We start from the raw sequence: 23090 nt of genomic DNA, 5'->3' as shown, positions 1-23090 counted from the left end.
CTCCAACCTTTCCCTTGGGCTTGCAGTTACAGTTCCCCACAGGGACGGAGGAACAGCACGGGAAGGAGGGCACGGGAAGTGACATGGTGCCCACAGGAGGACAGTGACTTATCTAGCACATTGTCACAGGCCGCTGCAGAGTTATTCACATACCAGGGAGGAATCTAGCTACAGCAGGCACGCAGGGGCTCACACAAAATAGCAAAGTTATGCTTCCCTTCCAACAAGTCTGAATCTGAATGTGGCAGTGCTGGACCGCTCAGGACAGTGTAATAGCTGCCCTGGGTTGGACGATGGCTCCTATGCCCAATGAAACAGTATGAATGATTTCTTTCAGCATTGCCCCTCATCTACCCATACAGAAAATCCTTCCAGAAGTGCTACTCCTTTGCTGATGACAGGCAAGGCTGGCTGGGCAGGCACAGAGAGAAGGAGGCAGAAAGAAACAGGCAAGCTCAGTGCATCTCTTGTTGCACTGTGAGCATCCACAGCCATTCTAAAAATGAGCAGAGCACATCAGTGCAGACTGCAAAAAAAGGCCCAAAATCCTGTACTGGAGTGCCTAAAACTGGTACAGCACTCTGATGTGCTTTTCCTGTGCAGGGATGGGCTGAAGGCCTTGGGACAGTGGTTCCCACAGTACTAATTCCTACCATTAGGACTGCGGCATCAGTACAAGGGTGGCACTACGTTTTTGTGGTGGTTGGATGGGGAAGACATGAGCTGAAGCTGGAAAAAGCTCACTTGGATGCACTAGCCAGAAGCACTGCAGGGCCATCGGTGTCTCAGCACAGCTCCAGGTTTACTCTCCACATCACAGTCTATGAGATTCAGATGGAATAATCATAGAAGATCATCTAGCCTGGTCCCGTGTGGCCAGAGCAATGTCAATCCCCAGAGCTTGCTGGCTTTTGCTCATTCCCTGGGAAGCTGGACTCCCCCAAGGACTTTCCCATGCAGCCTCTGGTAAGTATAGTCCTGGCCCTCACAGGGCCACCTGTATTAAGAGAAATGCGTTAGTACACATTTCTTCTTTAGCTTTAGAAGCTGCTAAACAGATGGAAAAACTAAGGACAAAATCTAAGGAGTTTAGCCAGAACGCTTCAGCACCAAGGTGGTATTTATAGACAAGCCCAGGGGGAGGCAACCCAGGCACCCACTCCACTGTCACACTGTGTTTCTCTGCAAGAGGCCACGGTGTGCTGCTCTGAGGCAGCGTTACTCGTGCAGCTTGCTCAGCACCCACACACATATGCAACCAGTCCCACTCATTCACAGCAGCACACAAAAGCATCTTAGCCTTCGCTTTGTGCCACCAGGACAAGAGAAGAGTATGGGCTATGCAAAACTACAACTTATGAAAAGTGGGATCCCTCTCCTACTGATGGTGATAGGAGTTATGCTTTTTATTCACTGAGAACTGGTGTGGGCCCCGAATCACACTGGCATTATGTTATGATAATGCTGGAAGTATTATAAATGCTTTGCATGCCAGACAAATCCTGGAGCAGGCTTCCAAATCCCCTCAAAATCCCCACTTGCGTCTCTACATTCATCCATTCATGAAATCCAGAGCAGAGCCTCAGCATCCATCCTTTTGCTCCAGGTCTCTTTCCAGCTGAATGGAAGGTGAGGCAGAGTCAAGGTATTTCTTCTGGATTAGCCTTTTGTCTTTCAGGTACTGAATCTGAGGAAGAAACTGTGCTAGGGCATTTAAGAATGACATCCAGCAAGGCAGCTGAGACAAATCCCATGCCCCTTTCTCCTGTCAGACAGTGAAGTGTGTCTCATTCTCCGTGAGCTCTGGCCCCCGTAACCACAGCGAGCTGCGGCACTGGAGAAACTGGGGCTCTGCCACCCACACAACATAATGCGCGGCATTCACAAGGCTGGAGGAGTGAGACCTTGCAGCGTGCTGGGAGGAGATCTTTGTGCCGCAGCTGCAGGTGCGGACATCTGGCTCCAGATGAATTCCCACTCACAAAAGGTCAGATGAGAGCTGCACTGGCCTTGCAGTGCCCATCCGCAGGGGCCTAGGGTGGGAGACACCCACCCCTGCTTCCTGCAGTGCCATAGGTGTAGATCCCCACAGCAGAGCTTGCTGTCTAGATTCTTTTTGCAATCAACGGGGAGAATTTATTTGGCCTATTTTAGATTAATGCCTTCAGATGAGAAGAGCTGCACTCTGGAAATGCCCATTTCTCTTTACTATACAGCTGAACCTACACGAGCCGACATCCACACCTTCAGTACACTTAAGCAAAGGGTTTGCCACCTTTCTGGGGTATAAGCAGACTTCATTCTCTGAGCTACAGCTTTCAATTCTCTATCCATTGGGCTTTGACAGGGCTCCCAGATGGCAGACAGTGCAGAAGAGCAAATTTTTCTGACAACCCAGTCCACCAGTCTAGATTGCACAAGGCAGGAATGGAAGGAGAAAGTCTGAACTCTGCTTTCCACGTTGCATTAGCAGGGCACCAGCTGTTGTTATTTCAGAGTGGATAACCAGTCTCCAGCAGACACTCTGGAAGGAACTCGGGGATCAGCGGACATCTCTCTTCTGTGGGCTCTGCAGTGCACGTGTGTCTTTGCAACAGCCCGGAGCTGAACGGAGAGAATTCTTAGTCATGATGTGAAGATGTAAATCCCCTCCCCAGAGGTTTCAGAGATGGGGTTTTTTAATGCCTTTCTGAAGATTGTCCCATTCTAACTGGCAGAATTTCTTCTCTGGGTTCCCATATCTTTGCCAGGGGACTCCCTACATAATCACAGGCCAATCACCTTTCCCTTTTCAGCATTTGGCTACCCTTCCATCAAAAGCAAGCATGCAGTATTTTCTCTGTCCATCCTGTTACCTTACATGCTATGCTCCAGTGCAGAGACTAGATGTTCACAGCACCAAGGACTCCAGAGTATCAAACCACGTCTCAGGAACTAACAATAAATAGCATTCCAGGGCAGTGTACAGGCTGGAGCTGGGCCAGCAGTGACCAATGCATTAACACACACTTTGAGAGCTAATACATCACCTGCTCTTAAAGAACAGCACAAGAAGCGCAGGAAGCCTTGTACAGAAGCTTAGCTCTTGTCCCGTCTTTAGGAAAATAGCTTGGATCCAGGCAGGATGGGGATCTTGAGCACTTCCTATTTATTCTGCTGTCACTGCCAGGCATATCACATTGTGTTCCCCATGGCTCATATGGATAGGATAGCTGGAGAGATTTCTGAGGTACCACTGCAACTGGCAAATTGCTTAAAGGCTCTGCGGTACTCAGGCAGGACAGGGCATTTCTCAGACAGAAACACACAGCATCTGCACACAGCTGTACAAGGGGAAGAAAACACACTTCTATACACAGACCAGGACGGAGAACATAGGTGTGCAAAGCTGCCCATGCAAGTGTGCTCCCTAGCAGTGAATTATTCACAGTTATTTCCTCAATCGCTCAGTGCCTCGCTTCCCTGGAGGTGTGGAGTTCCCATTAAAAAATGTAGGAGGATATATTGAATAGTGACTAATACACTGTATTACTTAGAGCACTTGCGGGTGGTCCACGTGTCTAGATCAGGATATGAAGATTAATTAGGGACCACACCCTGTGATCTCCACTCAGCAAAGCCCTTATTAGCTTCTGAAGGTGAATCCAGCCCTGATGTCAACTTGCCAACCCAAACACAAACAGCTGGGGCTTGCAGGAGAAAAAGGGAGAATCTATCCTCACCCTTCAGACCTGGTGCTTGGCAAAGATCACTTCTCTTGCCAGCAGAGAGAGAAAACACTGGTAGGTCACTGATTGAGGATCTCCACAAGCAAAGCATAAAAGACAACATGTTACAGAGAACAAGGGCCCATGAAAAAGACACTGCAGAGGGCCCTTCCAATGACATTGCTTCCAGAAGGTGCTTTGCCTTCGGGTGGGTTGAAGCCACACCAAATGCACCTTCAGCCATAGCCCCAAACAAGACTTACAGCTACAGCCCACCTAACCTTTCAAGGCTACTGCATGCAATGGAGGGCTGCAGAAAAAGTGGAGGGCAAGAAAGCCACAGAGGGCATCACCCACAGAGAAAGATGTTGACCAAGGCCTGCTGCATCCCCAGAAGTCAGAGATCTTGCTGGTAAGCCCATATGAAAAACAGCCCTGGAAGCCAGGCAGCCTCTGGCACTGCTCATCCCTGCAAGACAAAATACATAGTGATGCAAGAAAGGACCATATCCTATCTTCCTATGGATTCAAATCTGCCCACTGGGTTTTGTTTGAAGAAGAAAGAACTGCTTTTGCGCAACTTTTTTTTGAGCTAGTAGAAATAGAACAACGGCAAGAGAGAGCAAAAGCATTGCAAAAGGCAAGTCTCCAAGAAACACTAAAAAATGAATTGCAACATTTGCCCTAGTGTCCCTTAAAAGACAGTTCTTTTCATTTCCCAAGGCTTCTGCTGTTGCAACATGAGGGTGCTGGAAAAGATTAAAAGGGCAGATGCACTGTTTTCCTTTCAGAAAGCATTATTTTGACATTGAGCAGCCAGCTTCGCACAAGGGGAGAGCGTGTGCTCACACTTTGTTACTGGAAGATTTCTTGGTCAGCTTGGGCCAGATCTCCCAGCTACAGCAATTGTTTGCCAGAAAGATGCAGAATTCACGAGCATGCTAAAATCCAACAAGGGCCTGCACACTGGAGGCACTCGCTGCTCTTCTTGCCTCAGAAGGTGCACAATTGCAGAGCAAAAACCAGAAAGATGCAGAACAACACTGCAGGTCAAGGGAGGAAAGAGAGCAAATCCAGGCATTGCTGTAGTTGGCTGGAGCTCTGTGAGACATGCCCTGATGAGGACAAAACCACAGGAGAACAGAATCGCTGACCCCAGTGGCACTGTGTCAGGCCTGTGACACATACAAGGTGACAGTCCCTTCCTAGGGTTGGGGCACTATCCGCTTTTTGCATTCAGTCTCCACTATGAGCCACCTCGATGGGTCAGGAAACTTTGGGATGCCAACTAACAAGTGGGAAAGCTCTCCCCCTCTCCTCCTTGCTGACCCATGCATGTGGAGGTAGACCTTTACACATGCCCTCTCACTTTGCTGTCCTAGAGAATCAAAACGACTTGAACCTTGGGTCCCCCTCTTCTGCACCTTCCTTGGGTCAGCCCAGCTTGGAGGGAGCCAGCTCTCATTAAAGCTGTTACTGCGTTGCTAACGACTCCAAGTTCACAGTGCTCTGCCGGAGAAGCTGACAGCGTTTCACTAGGAATGCCTATGGGGGGTGCAGCGAGGGATTTATAACTCAGCTGCATGAAATGGGAAAGTACTCAGAGCCAACGTCACTGATTTCATTTTTCTTCCTCTGTCTTTCATACACCCATAATTCAACCAGGGAAATAAAATTATTGGTCAGCTACCTTCCCATTCTAGCAGCATCCACTGTCCTGCTGGCTTTGGTCATTTCCAGAGTTCTTGGCCCCTATCACAGAATTAACCCTCCTGGGAGAAATATCCTTCTTTTTCACTGTCTTAATTATTCAATTCCTTCACCAGAATATCTTCCATAATCCTCAATGCTTTGAGGCTGGAACAGAAAACAGAGTTGGGTGCTACATACAGAAAGAAGATATTTTACCCTTTTTTCCCAAGTGCCTCCATTTTCCCACACCTTTTTGATCCCAACTCTGTCAGGTAAGCCAAGCAATCCCAACCATTGTAACCTTCTAGCCAAATTTTGGTCAATTCATTCGCATTGGAGATTTGTGTACAGAGAAGGACTAATTACACGAACAAGGCAAACAAGATGCATCTCGGGTGAGTTAGGAGAATTTCTTCATATGAGCAAGGATTACTCACGAAACAAAAGAATGGCTTGAAGCTCCGCTGTACGTTTACACAGCCCTTCTTCCATATTTATGTGCACGCACAAGCACACCCAACCTCACTCATTTACACAAGTTGGTGACACCTCACTGTAGATGTTCAGGGACACTAACAATTTAGACAAGTATGTACAGACCTATGCAACAGACTGCATAGTCTCTTCCAGTCCATAACATTGGACCATAAGCTCCTCAGATGTGTATACAAGCTCTTACGTCAATTGACGGCACACAGGGGCTCATGACTTTCTGCACTGTGTGCACATATGTGGGGACTTCTGTGACACGTCATTATTTAAGTAACCAAAGCAAATACTTCCTAACCCCATGCCATGACCCATCACGAAGCCACTGAAGGCAAGGGGAGGAGGGGTATCTGACGGACAGCACGGAACAAATGGATGTTGCAGCAGCAAGATCCTGCCAAAGATAGTGATGGATGCCAAGCAAAGACCTCTACTTGCTGGGATTAACTGGATATGGGCTCCACAGCTGTAAACATCAGGTTCTCCTCAGTGCTTTCCCAAACATCTGGCCTAAGCCACCTCCCAATACTATGTGAAGTTGTGCTTTCTGGTCTGACTGAGAGAAACTAGGACTTTCAGGGTCAGGAATTGAGTCACAGAGAGGCCCACCAGGGAAAAGGAAAGCATCATTTGTGGACAGCTTCATTGATCACCACGGACTTTCTCCCCCATAATCACTATATTTCATCCCCACCCACTCCCACAACATAACACGACACAGAGATCACTCCTCAGATGGCAAAGCATCACTCAGCCACCTCCTATTCCTCCAAAAGCTAGCACTCAGAAAGCTTTTCCCTTTAAGCAGCCTCAAAGTTGGCTCTCACCACCACTGGCACGAATGAAAGGGATTTCAGTTCCCCCTCCTCCTAAATCCCATCCCTTTCTGTTGCAAAGAAAAGGCAGAGGATGACCAAGGGAAGAGAAAAGCAACTCTCTCAGTCGCCTCACACCTCCCTCCCGTCTTTCTGCATGGATGCACCGGAGGGCTGGAAGGGCGCGGGGCCATTGTAGTCCCCACGCAGCTTCCCCGAGAGCTGCACACAAGCCCACGAGGGGAGCCCCAGAGCAGGTGCAGGTCTGGGAGGGCAAGGCTGGGAGCACAGTGCTCCTGGAGGCGAGACATGGGCATATTTCCCCATAACCCAGCCAGCTTTCCCCAGGCAAAGCAGCTTGGTGTCCTCAGGCACCCAGCCTGAAAAAGGGGGGGCAAAGTGATCTCCAGCACTGCAGCCCCCGGGATCCATTCTGCATTCTTTAAATACACTGGGAGGGGTAGAAAAATCGCTTTGAGTCTTTCCTGCTTCCTCCCACTCCGGGCCCGCTGCATACACACATACGCACACACACCCAGCCCTGTGCATAAAGGATCTCTGTCCTGCTCAGCTCAGCCATGCAATGCCTGCAAGAGGCAAGAGTTACCTTATTCCCATAGCCTGAACCGCCTTCTCTCTCCATCGTGGCTGGGAAGCTGCTCCCATTCATGCTTTAATCCCTGGGAACAGAGGCACGATTCAAAGCGGCTGTTCACCCACCGGAGTGGGCTCCCCCCAGCAACCTCCTCCTCCTTCTCTCCTCCCTTTTTCCTCGTTTGTTGGGTCCGGATTTTTTTTTTTTTTAAATGTATTCTTTCTTAATCCAGGCAGCAACCAAGACACTCCTTCATTGCCTCTCTGCCTTCCCGTTTCACTCGCAAAGAAACAGCATTGGAGAGCTCCTTCCTCCTCCACTGCCTCTGTGGACCTCCAGTTCCCCAGGTCTGCCTTTCTGCAGCGTGGCGTTAAGGGAAAGAAAGAGAGTGAAAGAGGGAGGGAGTGTGCAAACAGGGAGGAGGAGGAGGCCAACGGGGTGCGGGAGGAAGGAGCCAGAGCGTGGCTGGCTGCTTTGTATCCAGAGCAGTGCCGACAGCCCCTTCCCTCCCCCCCACCAGAGGAGGACCTGCGCTGCTAATGGTCTGTACCAATTTATTCCACTTAGGCAGGGGCACTTCTCCCTGCGACGGGAGGAAAAGCCAGGGAAGGCTCTGAGATGGCCCCTTAAGGAATTGGTTCCTGCTCTCCTCACTCCACGGCATCACCCACTGAGTTTGCAGCCAGAGGCTAGGGGAGATGCTCTCCCAGCTCAGCAGGCAAATGGAAAGTGTGAGGCTAGGAAGGGCTGGGCATGAGGGCTGGGCTCAGCACCTCTCTGAGAGAAAGCAGTGACCATATGCTAGGTGGAAAGCAAGGTTCCCCTCCAGCTTCTCAGGAAGGCAGGCTGAGCTCTGCTCCACTTTCTGCACGCACACTTTAGCGGAAGCACACTCCGCTCCCCCTTGTCTGTGCCTCCATGCCCTGACTGATGGCTCCCCAGTAGAGTCCACTTGGGCTTTGCAAGCAGTGGGTAACACTCATCAGATCTCATTCAACTCCCCTTCTATCTAGCACCGTGTCTTTCCATGGCCTCACTCAGCCTTCCCTACCCAAACTGCAAGGTACCCCCACATCCACCCTGGCAGCTGACTAAGGGCCCTGGCACTGGGCAAGGGACAGCAGGAACATGCTTCCCCCATGGGAAGGAGGCTCTGGATGTGACTAGGGCTGCCCCTAATCTGGGGACAACTGCACCAAGCCCAGTGGGCAGACAGGACACTTCTGTGACCTCCAACAATGCAGCAGGACCCTAGGGATACTCCCTTCCTTCATCAGGACCACCTGGAGGATGCAGGGCTTGAAGGGTCTGGGGAGCAGAGTAAAGATCTTATCTCCTGCTACTGCCCTTTAATAGTTAACCCAGGCAGGGCTGACTCATGCTCAGCAGCAGATTTCTCAGAGATGGCTGAACACCACAGTACATATGTCTCTGAATGCCACGCTCGCAGCTGGACAGTTTAACATGAGCCAAAAGTCAGTCCCGAGGTTGGGGGCGAGTTAGCTTTTACCTGTCCTGCCACTGCTACCCGCTCACCTGCTTCCAACCAGACCAACCCCCTCCATATACCACCATCTCTTCCTGGCTACATGTTCCACAGTGGACATGCACTGACCCATAGCTACAGCTACTCCCTTGTTACTCCTTCTCTTCCAGATCTGGTAAGGTTACAGTGCCATGCTAACCAGGAGGTATAGGGAGATTTACTTACACTTTACCAAAAAAGGAACAACAAAGAAAAAACCACAACCTTCCAGTTACTGTGAGAAGCTTTAGTACTCAGGGAGTGAGGTCCATATCGTGGAGCAATCTCAGTGATCTTCACCAGTGACTCCCACGATTTTCACCAGGCTTTTTGTTTTAAACCTATAGCATTCAGACCCCAGTTTTAACTCATGGATCTCAAGGGACACCTGGGAGCAGAGATGTCTGCTATGTAGCTTGGAAGTCAAAGCACTACCCAGAAATTAGCAAGCGTGAAGACGCACTGACAAATCCTAACTGCACCAATCAAGGGCCATGGACAGCAGCTCCCATACTCTTTCCCCCTTAAGTGAAGCAAGCTGGAGGACTCCACACATGGCCCCAAGCCACTGCCTCAGGTGGAAGTGAGCTTTGCTGAGGCTGGCAAGGCCTGCACTGGACAAACCAGGGAGATGATACCTCCAGGCCAGTGCTGAAGTACTGTCCACAGAAGGTGATGCTTGAAGGAAGGTGCTTTATAACAGCCTCTCCCCTTATGCTGCACCTACTCTGTGGATGAACAAGGATGAACAAGGACTGCCAATCCAGAATCCTTCACGCAGAGCTAAAGAGACCGCACAGCCGGGCTAGCTTCTGCTCAGCCACCTCCTCTGCAAAACAAGGCAGTTCTGCAATCAAAGGGAACATGGCCTTTTTTTGTCCTTGGTCTAATTTTCTGCAAGGCACCTAGGGAGAGATCAGCTCCAAAGACTACTTGCCTGGGAATTTTGTGCCAATTCAGCTAGTACTAAGGGTTTCACTGAACTCTATGTCTATTAAAAATGCATAATGTCCACTTATATCAAAAGGGCAGATTCAGACCCAGCACTTTTCCAGCATGTCCCAGGCTACCTGCTGTTATGGCATTCAGGAGATGGATAGGAAGTAACTGTCCCTTGAGGCCTATATCAAGAGATAAGAAAGGGCACATTCATTGACTATTTCAGGGCTGGGTGAGAGAGGGGAAAACAAAGGAGAAGAGACATAAAAATGCTCCTGCCACAAGATCTAAACACATAAGAACTCAGGGAGGAGGGAAAGGAGATGTGCTACACCTGAGATTTATAAAAATTATGGGTGAGCAGTAACATTTCAGGCTCAGCCCTGCATCAGCATCTCTGAAGACTCACAAAGGTGAAAGGCACTGGGAAAAGTGTCAAAGAAGCTCAGGAGGGACATAGACACATACCAAGAGGCATTGCTGTGTCTCTCCCCTGCCCCCCTGACTGAAAATTACAGCCTGACTCACTCAGAGCTCCTTTCTGTGATCAGAGGAGCAGAACAATGGTGCAGAGACACTGCTCTGACATTTTCCAAGGTTGTACCTTTGAACCTTAGCATATCGACTTGTTTGCACGCTGGGTATGGAGTGTGCCACATTCACCAGAGCCAAATACCAGGAGAGGGCAAGCCTGCCAGCAAGAGGGGTATGGGAGGAGAGGCTCAGGCAATCCTCCCGAAGGATTTCGGGATAAAGGGGGGAAGGGTGTTGTTTGCTTGGAATCCAGAGTGCTTCACAGAGGATGTGAATCTGAAACACGCAGCATCACTGTTGACAGCAGTGTATATAAACAGAGCAGTATTTTCCCGCTCCCTCCCCCTTCTTATTATAGCACAAAATACCCCAAGTAAAAGACATACACACAACAATGCACTATAAAAGGAAAACAAAGCCCCAAGTGTGCACACACATGCACACGCACACATAGATATTCTTCTGGATAATGTAGCATATATTCAATACTTTAAATGTCATTTTTTAAATATTAATGCTGTGCTTCCGGCTAGATTTATGTAAGGTTTATTACCACAGGATTGGAGGCACAAGAAAACCTGAACTAGATGCTCACAGCCTGACACGCTCTGCCTGCCCCAGCCGTCTGGAGGCCCACTCCTTGATCGTGCTCCATCTGCCCCTTCCAGACTCCAAAGACACACAGAAGCAGAGCCGGGGCAGACACACTCCCACCAGGCTTTTTTCCCAGGAGGGGACAGAGCTGCAGCTCCCTTTCCCCCTCTTCCTCGTGCTTGCAGCTTGCCATCTGGCACTGTCAGGAGGATCTCTGCTTGGAACCACGCTGTAGCCAGGCACAAACACGAGCAGATGCCTCTCCCCAGCTAAACAATAACCGCATTAGCCAAGGCAGCGCAGGGCAAATGGAAGAGTGCGAGGGCAAATATTCGGCAAATAGCAGGGTACATTTCAGCGGTGCACACACAAGCACAGTGCTGGGCTGCTGGGAGGGCGCAGTGTACCAGCTGGAGCAACCCAAGGGCTGCTGTGGTCCATGTTTCCCCGTCTAACCTGGCTGGCAGCTTCCCCTGCTACCCCAATCACAGTTTCACTCCCTCCAGCAGCGCTGTCTTGTTTTCAGGTCGCAGGCAGCCTGAACATGGGAACTACCTTGCCTCAGGCTTTCTGGGAGTTTCCTCAGCCCATAGGCTGGGCTCTTTTTTAAGAGAGATTCTTAATAATCTCTCAAGATTATTACCACCTTGTGGTGTCAGAATTGAGATATGACTATCTACAGAAACAGGACGAGGAAAGAGACAGGCCAGTTTTTGAAATGACATGCCTGAGCTCTTCAGAGCCAACCTTGACATTAGGAAGGGAGACCCTCATTTGATAGTCCCACTTACCTTGTCATGCAGACGAGAGGGACCCTAGGCTCTAGGAGGGGCCATGGAGAAAAAAACCCTCAAAGTTTGGCCCCTTTGCCAACCTCAGACAATTCCCCCTTCTTCCCACAGGACAGCTGAGCAGTAGCTGCTCATAACCACAAATCAAACTAATCACTCGCGTTAATTCTCCATGCAACAAAACCCCTCCACCTATTTATGGTGCTCCCTTTAAGCACCACTGTCCATCCCACTCTCTGGAACGGATCCTTGCACCTACTTTGGTTGACATGTGCATGCTGGGCAAAAAGATCCTCCAGCAAGCACCTGCTAGCCCAGTTATTACTCTCCAAGGGCCAAACAGAGGCCAACAGGTTTTCAAGCAGAGCACAAGCTTCTTATGGAGTGGAGCAACACGTTCTGCTATTTGCAGAGACCGTTTCCAGCGCATGCTGCTATTGCCCTTATTGCTGTGCTACAGAGAGCGATTACCAGCCTTTTAGTCTGTTGTGGGGGGGAAACTGGCGGATAATTCTGTGACAAATCTACTCTGAAGCCAAGGTTTCTTTTTCTTCTGGTAAAGGTACAGCAAGCAATAATAAAAGCTGTCATCCCATCCAAAATCTCCTTATGTTCCACTCAGAAAGTCTATCTCACAGGCTTCACCTACACAAGCTATCGGAGATCCTTCCTCATCACCCAGCTCCACTTCTGCAACCAGCCTTCGAGTGAGCAGCAGACAGGCACAGACAGATCACTCAGCCCTTCCCAGCTGGGCAGTGCCCTCAGACAGACGCAAGGAACCAGACACCAACAACAGGCTTTGGAAGACTGGCAGGGCACTGATCTACCTGATATGATGACTGTCCAAAAGGACCTTTGGAGGAAAACCATTCCCTGAGTACGGCCCATCTCTACCTTCAAGCCAAGACAGGGAGATACTCTCTTCCCTGGCATCACTGCCTGTCAGGAGCTGTTTCAGACCCCATTAAGGCTCTGTACGTGCACAGAGGGCATTTATACACCCTGACGTGTGGATTCAGCATGCCCTCAGGTTGCTTCACAGATATATGCAAAACACATTTAGGAGCAGGTCAGAGCAAGCATTGGGGAGACCAAAAGAAAAGTCGTGGTGATGTATCAGCAGGTGGTGCTCTCCCCTTCAAATCGGCAAACAAGTTAAGCCCTAGCCTGGCATTTTACCACTGGGATTTCCTCCAGTAAAGATACTTCAGCCTAACGCAAGACCCCTCTTCTCTGCATTGCTGCGAGAGACAGAGCCTGCATCAGCTCAGAGCCCAGGAAAGGAGAGCCACACTTTGCACGGAGCTCCCCATGGACAGTGGTCCTTCTTAACATCTGGGAAGAAACTCTTCGTGGGCTAAAGACCCATCATAGGTAAACCTAACTCAGGGGAACTTCTAAAAGGAAATGGTTTAGCACAGTGCTGGGAGTTGGCAGGAGTGATTCAATAACCCCTAGACTCCTTGTCCAGCTACAGCCTTTCTCCGATCGTTATCTTGGCCAGAATCCAAGGCAGAGATTGTTCAGAGACTAGTGCAACCCAGACGGTGCTAAATCACATACATCCAAACTGTTCTCTAAGGGATTTTAATTTATTGGGAAGCACCCTCTTAGCAAACAAACATAAACAGCGACCCAGCTCTCTTCACACTGCTTTGTAATTAAGCTCTGTTTCCAAACCCTCCACCCAACCTTCCACACACTCATCGTACAGGTCAGAAACTCTTGTCTTTGCTCGGGATGCCACAGCTTGAGACCAGAAGAGAGGAGAGGAAGCAAGAACATGCATGCACTGCTGGCATTACTGCTGGGTCTCTCAGTGTGTTAAGTGAGACAACCCCAAATGGGGACTTCCAGATGACAGAAGTCACAGGCCCTTTTTTTTTGTAGGGCTCAGAAGACTTACCAGCAAGTCCGAGCCAAAGGCCTGCATTTCTCTTTGCCTTAATACTTTAGCTATGCTATTGACACATGCTCTGCCCCATTTTCTGCTCTGATGTCCCCACATTTTCTACACTGCATTGCCAGGCAGCTTTGGATCTTTCTGAAAGAGAACCTCCTTCAGGAGCAGCTTGTGCACTCTGGGACTGCAACACAATGAACTGATAAAGTGAGACATAGAAGCGCATAAATAATCATAATATCTCACATGTCCCAAGATCACACAAGCAATTTAGACTCTTTTTTCATGTCACGTTTATAAATATTCATTTCAGAGCTCTTTTAAACCAACAGAGCCTGATGCAGGATGGCCCCAAAAGTTCAACCAGCCTGCCATTCCCGTGCAGTGTGCAGGCAAACTGCACCTCTTCGCAGCCTCACTTCATCCTGCCAGGGTGAGCATGGCCCTGCTGCCTCTTGCCTACAAACATTCGCAGACCATGACAGCACAGCACAAAAGAACCAGCAGCAAATATCTCAGCATCTCCTACCACTCCTGTGGCAGTCATGTCTCTGCCATATGCCCATTCCCTGCTATTAACCTCCATCTCAAAACTCTTATGTGACAACATGGGAATCACGTCACCTTGTCTGGGTTTATCCAGCTGCCACTAAACAGAATCACTTGGATCTATAAAAAACTGTTGTCTTCATGCCTGGAAAAGAAAAATTAGTATGCAAACACAGCGATAAATCCTCTGATGTGCACATTTATGTTTTTATCATGTAGTTAATCAGGAAAGAGTATGTTCAGTTTAGATACAGCTCCACACTTTGCCTCTATAATCCGAATCCCAGAAGGGCCTTATAAAACCATAATCTGCAATGCAAAATCGCAAAGCATATGGGAGTGTCTATAGATTTTCCAAATCACCTGTGCCCTAATTTAATATGAATAACAATTAGTTTACTCTTATCAGTTAATTGTGCCCCTTGTGGATTCAGCAACACTGCATCTCGTCACCAAACGCCTTTGTCTGAGCAAACTTTAATTACACTTCCTCCCTCGGCCCAGCCCTACTCGCAGCTTTGGCAACAAAGGTGAAATTGCTGTTAAACAAAAAGCCCACCACCACCGACAAGACAACAAAAAGGGAGTGAGGCACACTGCTTTCTGATAGAATCAGAGAACTAAGAAAAAGCAGTCCAGGGTTAGTAGCAGGGAGTGTTACTGCAGTCCCTCCAACTCAGCAAGAGCAGCCGACATCCCCACAGCATCCTACATGAGCAGCACGAGGAGTTTCTCCAGCAGTTTCTCTCCCAGACAGCACTGACAGCCCTCCATCCGTATCTCCGCTCCAGCCGCTCCAAGAGGGAGGAGATGTGCCTCCCGGCCCTGGGCACTAGCGGTAGAAGATTGAAGAAGGCTTTCATTTCACCTCCGGTGCCGTGATTAGCAGAGGATTGAGAGCCAAGGCACCAGGGTCCTATTTCCAGCTCTGCCGCTGACTCCAAATGTCCAAGGCACTTAACTCTGAGCCTGCTTCCTCACCCATTTCAACAGCAACAACATTGTCATCAATAAAGCTGATGGGATGTGCATACACACTCACCCAATGCTTTGGTATCAATCCTACACTGAAAACACTGTTAATGCACCAGTAAACGTTGCGACATTTACCTATTGGCATGGGATACACGTTTTCTTTTCAAGGCCCAGAAGTCCCCTTGTGAATCATACAAAAAAACAGATTGAGGATGACTGTGTTTCTACTTCCATTTCAAACACTGCAGGGTTTTGCACATACACAGGCCTTAAATCTCAGTTACACCATCACCTTGGCAGCAAAATGTTGCCTTTGCATAGTAGAGGATGCAGGCTACAAACCCTTTGGCAGAGATGAAGAAACAAGCCTGCAGCGTGGCAGATAAAGCCTCTGGTGTTAGGAATGTTCCCAACCCACTAGATTCAGCCCAGGGATGGAGAGGCATCGCAGTGGCAGAATTAGATGTCGAAACCACAGAGGATGTGCATCTTCGCACTAAGGATGCTGAAAGCTCCAGCATGCTGCTGCTGCTCTCTCTCCCCGGAGGACTGGTACCACCGTGAGGATTTGGCACAGATGCTCGCTTCCCCTCCACAGCATGAGGAAGTCCTGCAGCTTCTTGCCTCACAGCCTTCAGAGCAGGTGTAAGGGAAGGCTTCTTCATCATCTATGCTGGCTCCTGCTCCTGCACCGCCCTGAACACAGACAAAAAGGACACTCACCCTGCTCAAGTCAGGGAATCCATCACCTGCCACATCAAATATGCTCATCATCTTTCTATAGCATGACCTCTGCTCCTCTCTAAAATGGGATATCTCCACCCTTGCAAAGGAATAAGCTGCTGTGAATACTTAATTGCTTTTATTACTCTCCTGTAATTGTTATCATGACCTTTCCATGCACTATTTTGGTGTGCCTCTCACCAGGTCATTATTTCTGAGCCATAGGCTCCAGTGGAACAGAAACATTAATCTTCTATAGACAGTAGATGCAAAGCTCATGGTGTTTGATCTCTCCTGGTAAAAAATGATGCCAAAGGCTAGACCAGGTTGAGCTCTGGCGTTCTGGCAATGCCATGAAAGATCTCTGACTTTTCCCAGTAGATCCTCCCGCCTCTCTCTTTGATCACCACATTAGCTTAGCAAGCAGTGAAGAAAAAGCAACTACAATTACAAATTTTAAATAAGGCCAAGTGTCACTCACTTGACTAACTGGAACAATGTGAGTGGGGAGTCCAAGCTGCAGCAGCCAGGATAATCCAGCAGCAGCATTAGCTACTTGGACAACAGAGTGAGTCATTCCCCAAACTAATTCCCAGATAAAGAGAGAAATCAGGCTTTTATTCTCAGTGGAGGTTCAAGCAACAACACCTTTGCAGTACTCATTTCTGCTCCAAGCCATCCCACACAGCACACTGCCAAACACATGCAGCATCAGTCAGGACTAGCTGGCAGGCGAGAACAGGGCCCATCTTTTGACCATCTAATACCTCTCAGAACAAAGCCTGCGGCTCAAGCAGGGCCACTTTGGCTAAAGGAAGAAGCTAGAAATATAAACCAAACAAAAGCTTATTCTGCAGACCTGCCAGGTTTGTTCATGCAGGTCTGACAGCCTCACCCTGTAAATAAATTGTTTCTCGTGAAAGCAGAAGAGAGATCTCATCCATCTCAGATACTGCAAATCCATGTATGGCACAGAATTGAACTGGCCTTTCTGAGAGACTGTATTTTATTAACAGTGCTGTTTAAATGGCTACCAACTTATCAAAAAGCCTTTTCATAAACAGAAATTTAACATTTACTCATTATTCTCACTCCTCTCCTCTTTCCTCCCTTGTCTCCCAGCTACTCATTCCCATCTAGAAAGAGAGAGACAAATCTCCTAAAGCAGACCTGCCAAAAGCGAGCTAAAGTCTTGCCCCATCTGTGAACAGACTGCACTCCAGGTGAGGGACTGCCCAAACCCCTTCAGGAAGAAAACAGCTCAAGCCCTGACTGAAACCTAAAGGGCTACAGTGCTTGCAGGAGCACACAGATTTACAGCAATCTTATTCACAGCATACACTGATAACATACGTGCAGGCAGGAAAAGGCTCAGCATTTGGACTCAAGCAGAGACGCACAAACGTGCACTCTTCCTGCAGAAATACAGATCTGAGCTTTGCAAGTTGGGCTGTCTCCAGCATGTAGAGCATTTATGTCCACGGTGTCTGTGGACGTGCGGGCTGTGCGTGGCATTCACATAGAGCAGCACCCTCTGCCAAGGAGCTGAGCCCATCATTTCAAAGGAACACACTATTATAAAAACAACAAACATCTCACTTCTAAATAACCACTTTGTTGCTGCATCTCAAAGCCCTTTTGCACAGCTGCTGCAATGCTTCTGTCACACAGGCGTGACAGCAGAGACAGGAACGGGATCTGGACTCTTCTTTGGGCCACAGGGCTCCACTTGCACAGAGGATGTTTTCAAACTGGCCCAAAGTGTCCCTAGAACTAAATAAACTTGGGTCTGCAAATACCCAGTTTAATGCTGTGTTCGATGCTGACCCAGTTTCTCCTCCCATCTCCATTCCAACAAATGCAGTTGTTCAATGCCAGCGTAAGACAAAGAATCAAAACAGCAGGGCTCAGAGGCTTGGTTGGTCATGATGCTTCACTTCAAGCCTGCAAGTTGTAGCACCAAGACACCATGCTTTCTTTTAGTTCCTTGCGACAGTTCAGCAGCTCATGTCTGTTCAGGTAAATTAAATATCGCCCTGATTAGTTCTGATACATGTGAATATGCTCTAACAGCAGCTGAGAAACAAACAGACAGGACAGGAATAACATTTTTCCCTTGCAATGAAATGAGCAAGTGCAGTGCTCCACTGGGAAACGGCCCTGCAAAGACAATCTTTTCTATGTACAGCGCCATTCCCACTAGGGAAACTACTGCCGTAAACACATCTGGATTAATGGAAGGGGGCTTCTGCCCACAGCCACTCCTGGGAAGGCTGCTCTTCAGTCCATATCCTTCCTGAGACCAAGCTCTGGATCCACCCACAATGTTGCACACACAAGCCAGCTTGTGCCCAGGTTGTTCACAGTGCTGCCCGAGTAGCCAAACCTTTGCTCACCCTTACACTGTGGCCTCAGGTGGGAAGCCTGATGGATTCCCGCAGGTATTGGCTGATGGAGGGAGCAGCCACTGTCCGTCAGAAAGCATCATGCTCAGGAGCTGTCGCCTGCATTCAGCTCCATCCTCTCCGCCGCCTTCTTGCTCTGAACAAACACTCTTAACTTTCCCTTTCAAGGGCGCATCTACCCTTGGGCGATACTGACTGGTTTCATATTCTAAATGGTATGATTATTATTTTATAGTAAGCTGGATGGATGCAAAGCTGTATGAAGTGGGCCTGCTTTTCAGGCAACATACTCACTTGAAGGACACCACAATAAATCTGTGAGGGAAGGAAAAGATTTGAAAGTATCCAAATGCCTGGGATAGAGGATCCTCTCCTCTCCTCTCCTCTCCTCTCCTCTCCTCTCCTCTCCTCTCCTCTCCTCTCCTCTCCTCTCCTCTCCTCTCCTCTCCTCTCCTCTCCTCTCCTCTCCTCTCCTCTCCTCTCCTCTCCTCTCCTCTCCTCTCCTCTCCTCTCCTCTCCTCTCTCCTCTCCTCCTTCCTCTCCTCTCCTCTCCTCCTTCCTCTCCTCTCCTCTCCTCCTTCCTCTCCTCTCCTCCTTCCTCTCCTCTCCTCTCCTCCTTCCTCTCCTCTCCTCTCCTCCTTCCTCTCCTCTCCTCTCCTCCTTCCTCTCCTCTCCTCTCCTCCTTCCTCTCGTCCTCTCCTCCTCCTCTTTCCCTTCTGGTCCCTCACCCTGGGGAGACAGCATTTTCTGGTTTAGAAGAGGGCCTGTCCAAACACTGAGTGTTTTGCAAAAAATTAACTTTGTACCTCAGACCTATCTCCATGAAGCAAAGTGAGAAGTCCAAGCTTCAGATCTGCAGCGTGCTCAAGTTCCCAGAGTAGGTTAGTAACGAACCCAAGCCTCCCAGTTGCAAGGCACTGCTCTAACCTGCTCTTCTGAGACTTGCACAGCTCTGGACAAAGAACATACACCTATTTCAGTCTTGCAGCTCAAAAAGCCTTACCATGCTCCTTTTCTAAAACAAGAGGGGTAATCTCATCCCTCCCCAAGCCACACATATAGTGGAGAGGCTGAGTTTTGGAGAAACCAAGTCCATACTTAGAGCGAGGCATCTAATATATGAATAATGGAAAAGTCTGTAGCAGCTCCATGTTTAAGTTTGCACAGACATTTGCACTTAAAGCAGACTAAAATCCCTCTGCTTCACACTTCCCCAATTGAATCCAGCATCCAAACTCAGCACAATAACTCCAAGGGCAGTGAAACGTCCCATGCAACTGAAGTAAAATATTAACTTATATTTGTAGATGATTTCTTTTTAAATGTCCATGAAACACTGCTCCATTGTCCTGCATCTTTTAGCTCTCCCCTGGCTAAAACACTGGTCACACACGCTACCTCAGCCCAGGCTGCATCTCAAGTAGCAGAAGTCAGCACAAAGTTTGTTCCTCTATTCTTCCTTTCTAAGATAGTAACAGCTCAGGACACTGCTAAAAGTCTGCATGCGCAACTCATCAGCTTATATGGAAAGAGGAAGGACCAAGCTCTACATTATATGCCCCTAATTGCCACTATTTGCCCTAAGACAGTCTCCTCAAGGATCCTGATGTCCAGTTGCTATTTCACGTGGATCTCTTTCTTCTCTCCTCTGCTGACTTGCTAGTCCAGGGCATCTCTGTTTACGGGACCTGGGTTGTACCCTGGTGTCAGAGCTGTCAGTCGCTTGCAGCAACTGACAGGCAGCATTTCGTTCAGCACAGTTGGGTGAACAGCCCCTTCCAGCACATTTTGTTATTCACATGCTCCGCCTGCTAATTGCTTTCTGAAATGGGGAAGAAACAGATGACGAGCAGAATGCAGCTCCTGACAAATTCCCCAGCACTGTAAATACGACTCACCTTGCTGTAAACAAGGAAATGCTAAGTGGCAGTGCTGGTTTGTGCTTAAATTAAAAAAAAAAAAAAGGAAAGAAAGAAAGAAAAGAAAAGACAAAGGAAAACACACAGTACAGCAAAAAAAATCTCAAGCTCCTATGCTGCAAGACAGCCTGCACAAGGGTGAGAACCCCAATCTATTTTGTGTGTTTCACTCTGAAGGCACCTGTGAGCCTCTGGAGAGCACATACCAATACCAGCACAGGGGCAAGCCATTTTGCCAGCACTGATTAGTGCTCAGCAACCTCTTTGTCTTGCTGAAGATATCCAGAATCAACCTCCCACGGGCAGGATCTCTGTCTTCAGAACTACATCCACCACAGAATGAGAGCAAGGAAAGGTTTTAAAACAAAGAAAAGTCTTATTTCATTCAGACTCTAAGCATCTCTGTACCAGTTATGTTAGGTGAGCATAACAAAACTGCATTTTACAGTGCACAGCTCCACCACAGAACCAAGGATCTGCTGGCTCTTTGCAGGTATTATGTCTCTGCTACTTTAAGGAAAATACAATTTGCTCTTAAAAATAATGAGATTTAAAATTAATAAGCTTGGGGCTTTCAGCTTTCTAGATTGTGCATCTGTAGGCTACACTTTTAACACACTTTGAGATTTCTTCTCTATAGCCACAAGGCCTAGAAGCTTATTTAAAAACAAAAGCTCAAGGTTCCTATGTTTCCAGGAACCGAGGCTCTACAGAGGAACATCAAATACCATTAGATCCACAATCACATTGCAAAAATTGACAACACTAGTATATAAGCACACAGTATTACTACTTACTTCCTGATCTAAACTATTGTGCAGTGATACGGTTCAACAGCATGAGTCATTCCACCCCAGAGGCAATTGCATTTCAATACTAGATGTAGAAGCAATACGAAAACCAGGTGCACATTCACAGCTGTCATTCTTTGGAGATAGAAGGTGCTGGAAGCACTAAGATTACATAGGGCTGCAAACAATGGGAAACTCCAAGAGCAACAGCTAAGTAAATGCTTTCTACAGATACCTTGCAACTCCTTGTAGAAAGGCATAAGTAGAAGAAAACGTCCGTGTGTGGAAAATGAACTATGTTACTGTTTGGGGCACAAGGACATCAGCTCTGATAGAGGATATCAAATGAAGCCAAGCAGATTAGGGAAAATTACCATGGAAATTTGAATTCACAGGGTCCTTTTTCTGCAGACAGATGGTCATTTCAGCTTTCTATTCTCTAATCCCTTGTTCTGCAAAGCAAACATCCTAAATCCCAGATAATGTAGGTTTTACCATCTCATACATTTCCCACAGCATTAAGGCTGGCCCCAGCGATAGGATACATATGTTTAAACATCTGTATGCCTAAGTAATTTACAGCCACCAGAATCTCCTACCTGGATTCAGCACAGAGGTGATCTCCGCATCCTGGCCTCCAGCCCCAGAAGCCAGCATGGGCCCCTGCTAAAGCAGTCACCTTTTCCAGTAGGCATCATGGGGATTAAAGGGAACCTTTTCCTAGGAACGGCCTTTCTCTGGCGCAGCCAACATTCCTCGGCCATGTCTCTAAAGAGGAGGAAGGCTGAGCACATTTTACAAGCTGCCACATCACCAAAACTGAGGAAAAAATACCATGTAGCTAGCAGCATAGCAGGAAGTTTGCACAGTAACTGCCTGGGACTTCTGAGAGACATCAAGACCTCAGATGTGTTTTTTTCCCTGTCATTTGACTTAAAGAAGAACCAACCTGCCAAACTGCCCTTTTGGAAACAACAGCAAATAATCCAGGTTGCAGGCAGCAAGCAGTTCAGTACAACATTACAAGAATGAGGTTTTACATGACTTACTTATCCTCCTAACTCTGGAGGTGCAGAAACCATGGGGAAGTATCAGACAGAAAGGGGGCTAGAAACTGCCCAAAGCCAAAAATCAGACCTGAAACCATGCTGGGAAGAAACCAGATGGTCTGGCTGCCAGACTGTTGCTCCTGGACCCAGGCAAAAGAGCTAGTTTCTGATGGAAGAGGGAGAGGAGCAGGAGACTGGAGAAGGCTGAGCGCTCAGAAATTCATTACCAGTTTCTCAGTTTCCCTGCTTGTTAGCTCAGATGATTCACAAGGAGCAGTAAGCATCTCACAGTCTCACAGAGAGCGTTCACAATTAAACAGATATTGAAATGAATTTCATGAAATATGCATATTGTTTGCTTCCTAAAAAGCTGTTTAGATCAGACCACGGAAAGATCAGAAAGTAAGGATTAGATCAACAGACACTCTCCATTTACCCTCTAATGAGCCCTGGATGGATGTGGAACAAAGGGATAGTCTGTAAGAGCTCTAAAAGAGGTAGGAGCACCGGGGACACACTCTCTGCTGATGTAAATCACCATATTGACAAATAATCCATAGCTCTTTGAACCAGCTGAAGATCCTGTCTGTCTTCCACACAGGGCAAAATCTCCAAAAATGTATTACTCCAACAGAGAAACCACACCTACACTATTAATAACGGTTGCATCAGCAAAGTCCCAAATGGGACTTCAAAAGATGTTGCACAGTGGCACTCTTTACAAGCTCCAGAGGCAGAGCAAGTCTTTGGGGAGCACAGGAGCTGCGGAGAAGCCCATGGCTGGGTAACAGGGCCAGTCCAGCCATGTTGCGAGAGCAGAGCTCAGCGGCAGGGGTAAGAGACAATCCCCCTTTCAGAGGCAGTGCCAGCCAGAACCCAGCATTGGATTCTCTTCCCCTGCTGTAGCAGCAGGATTGAGAGCCTTCCCTTTACCCTCCTCCCACATCATTTTGGACAGGGGAGTAGGTTTTCATGCCCTAACTAGGAGTCACCCTACTCATACACTCAGCACTTCAATCCTGCAGCCTCTGCACATGGCAGGATTTGCTGCACCAAGACCTACTGCACAGAGCTGGGCATATCCTCACTGAT

General features: G+C 48.2%; 1 protein-coding gene across 1 annotated transcript in view; it reads right to left on the bottom strand.

Annotated features, from left to right (window-relative positions):
• B3GAT1 (beta-1,3-glucuronyltransferase 1) overlaps positions 1–21792 on the bottom strand; it is a 50183-nt gene extending 28391 nt beyond the window's left edge. The window contains exon 1 of the mRNA XM_075521144.1: positions 21549–21792. Within this exon, the coding sequence (XP_075377259.1) occupies positions 21549–21606 (58 nt within the window). The 5' untranslated portion in view covers positions 21607–21792. The remainder of the gene's footprint in view (positions 1–21548) is intronic.
• Positions 21793–23090: the final 1298 nt, after the last annotated feature.

The sequence above is a fragment of the Mycteria americana genome, chromosome 19 (assembly GCF_035582795.1).
Source record: "Mycteria americana isolate JAX WOST 10 ecotype Jacksonville Zoo and Gardens chromosome 19, USCA_MyAme_1.0, whole genome shotgun sequence".
Lineage (NCBI taxonomy): Eukaryota > Metazoa > Chordata > Aves > Ciconiiformes > Ciconiidae > Mycteria > Mycteria americana.
Note: the sequence above shows the minus strand (reverse complement) of the source record. Positions and strands in the feature narration are given on the sequence as shown.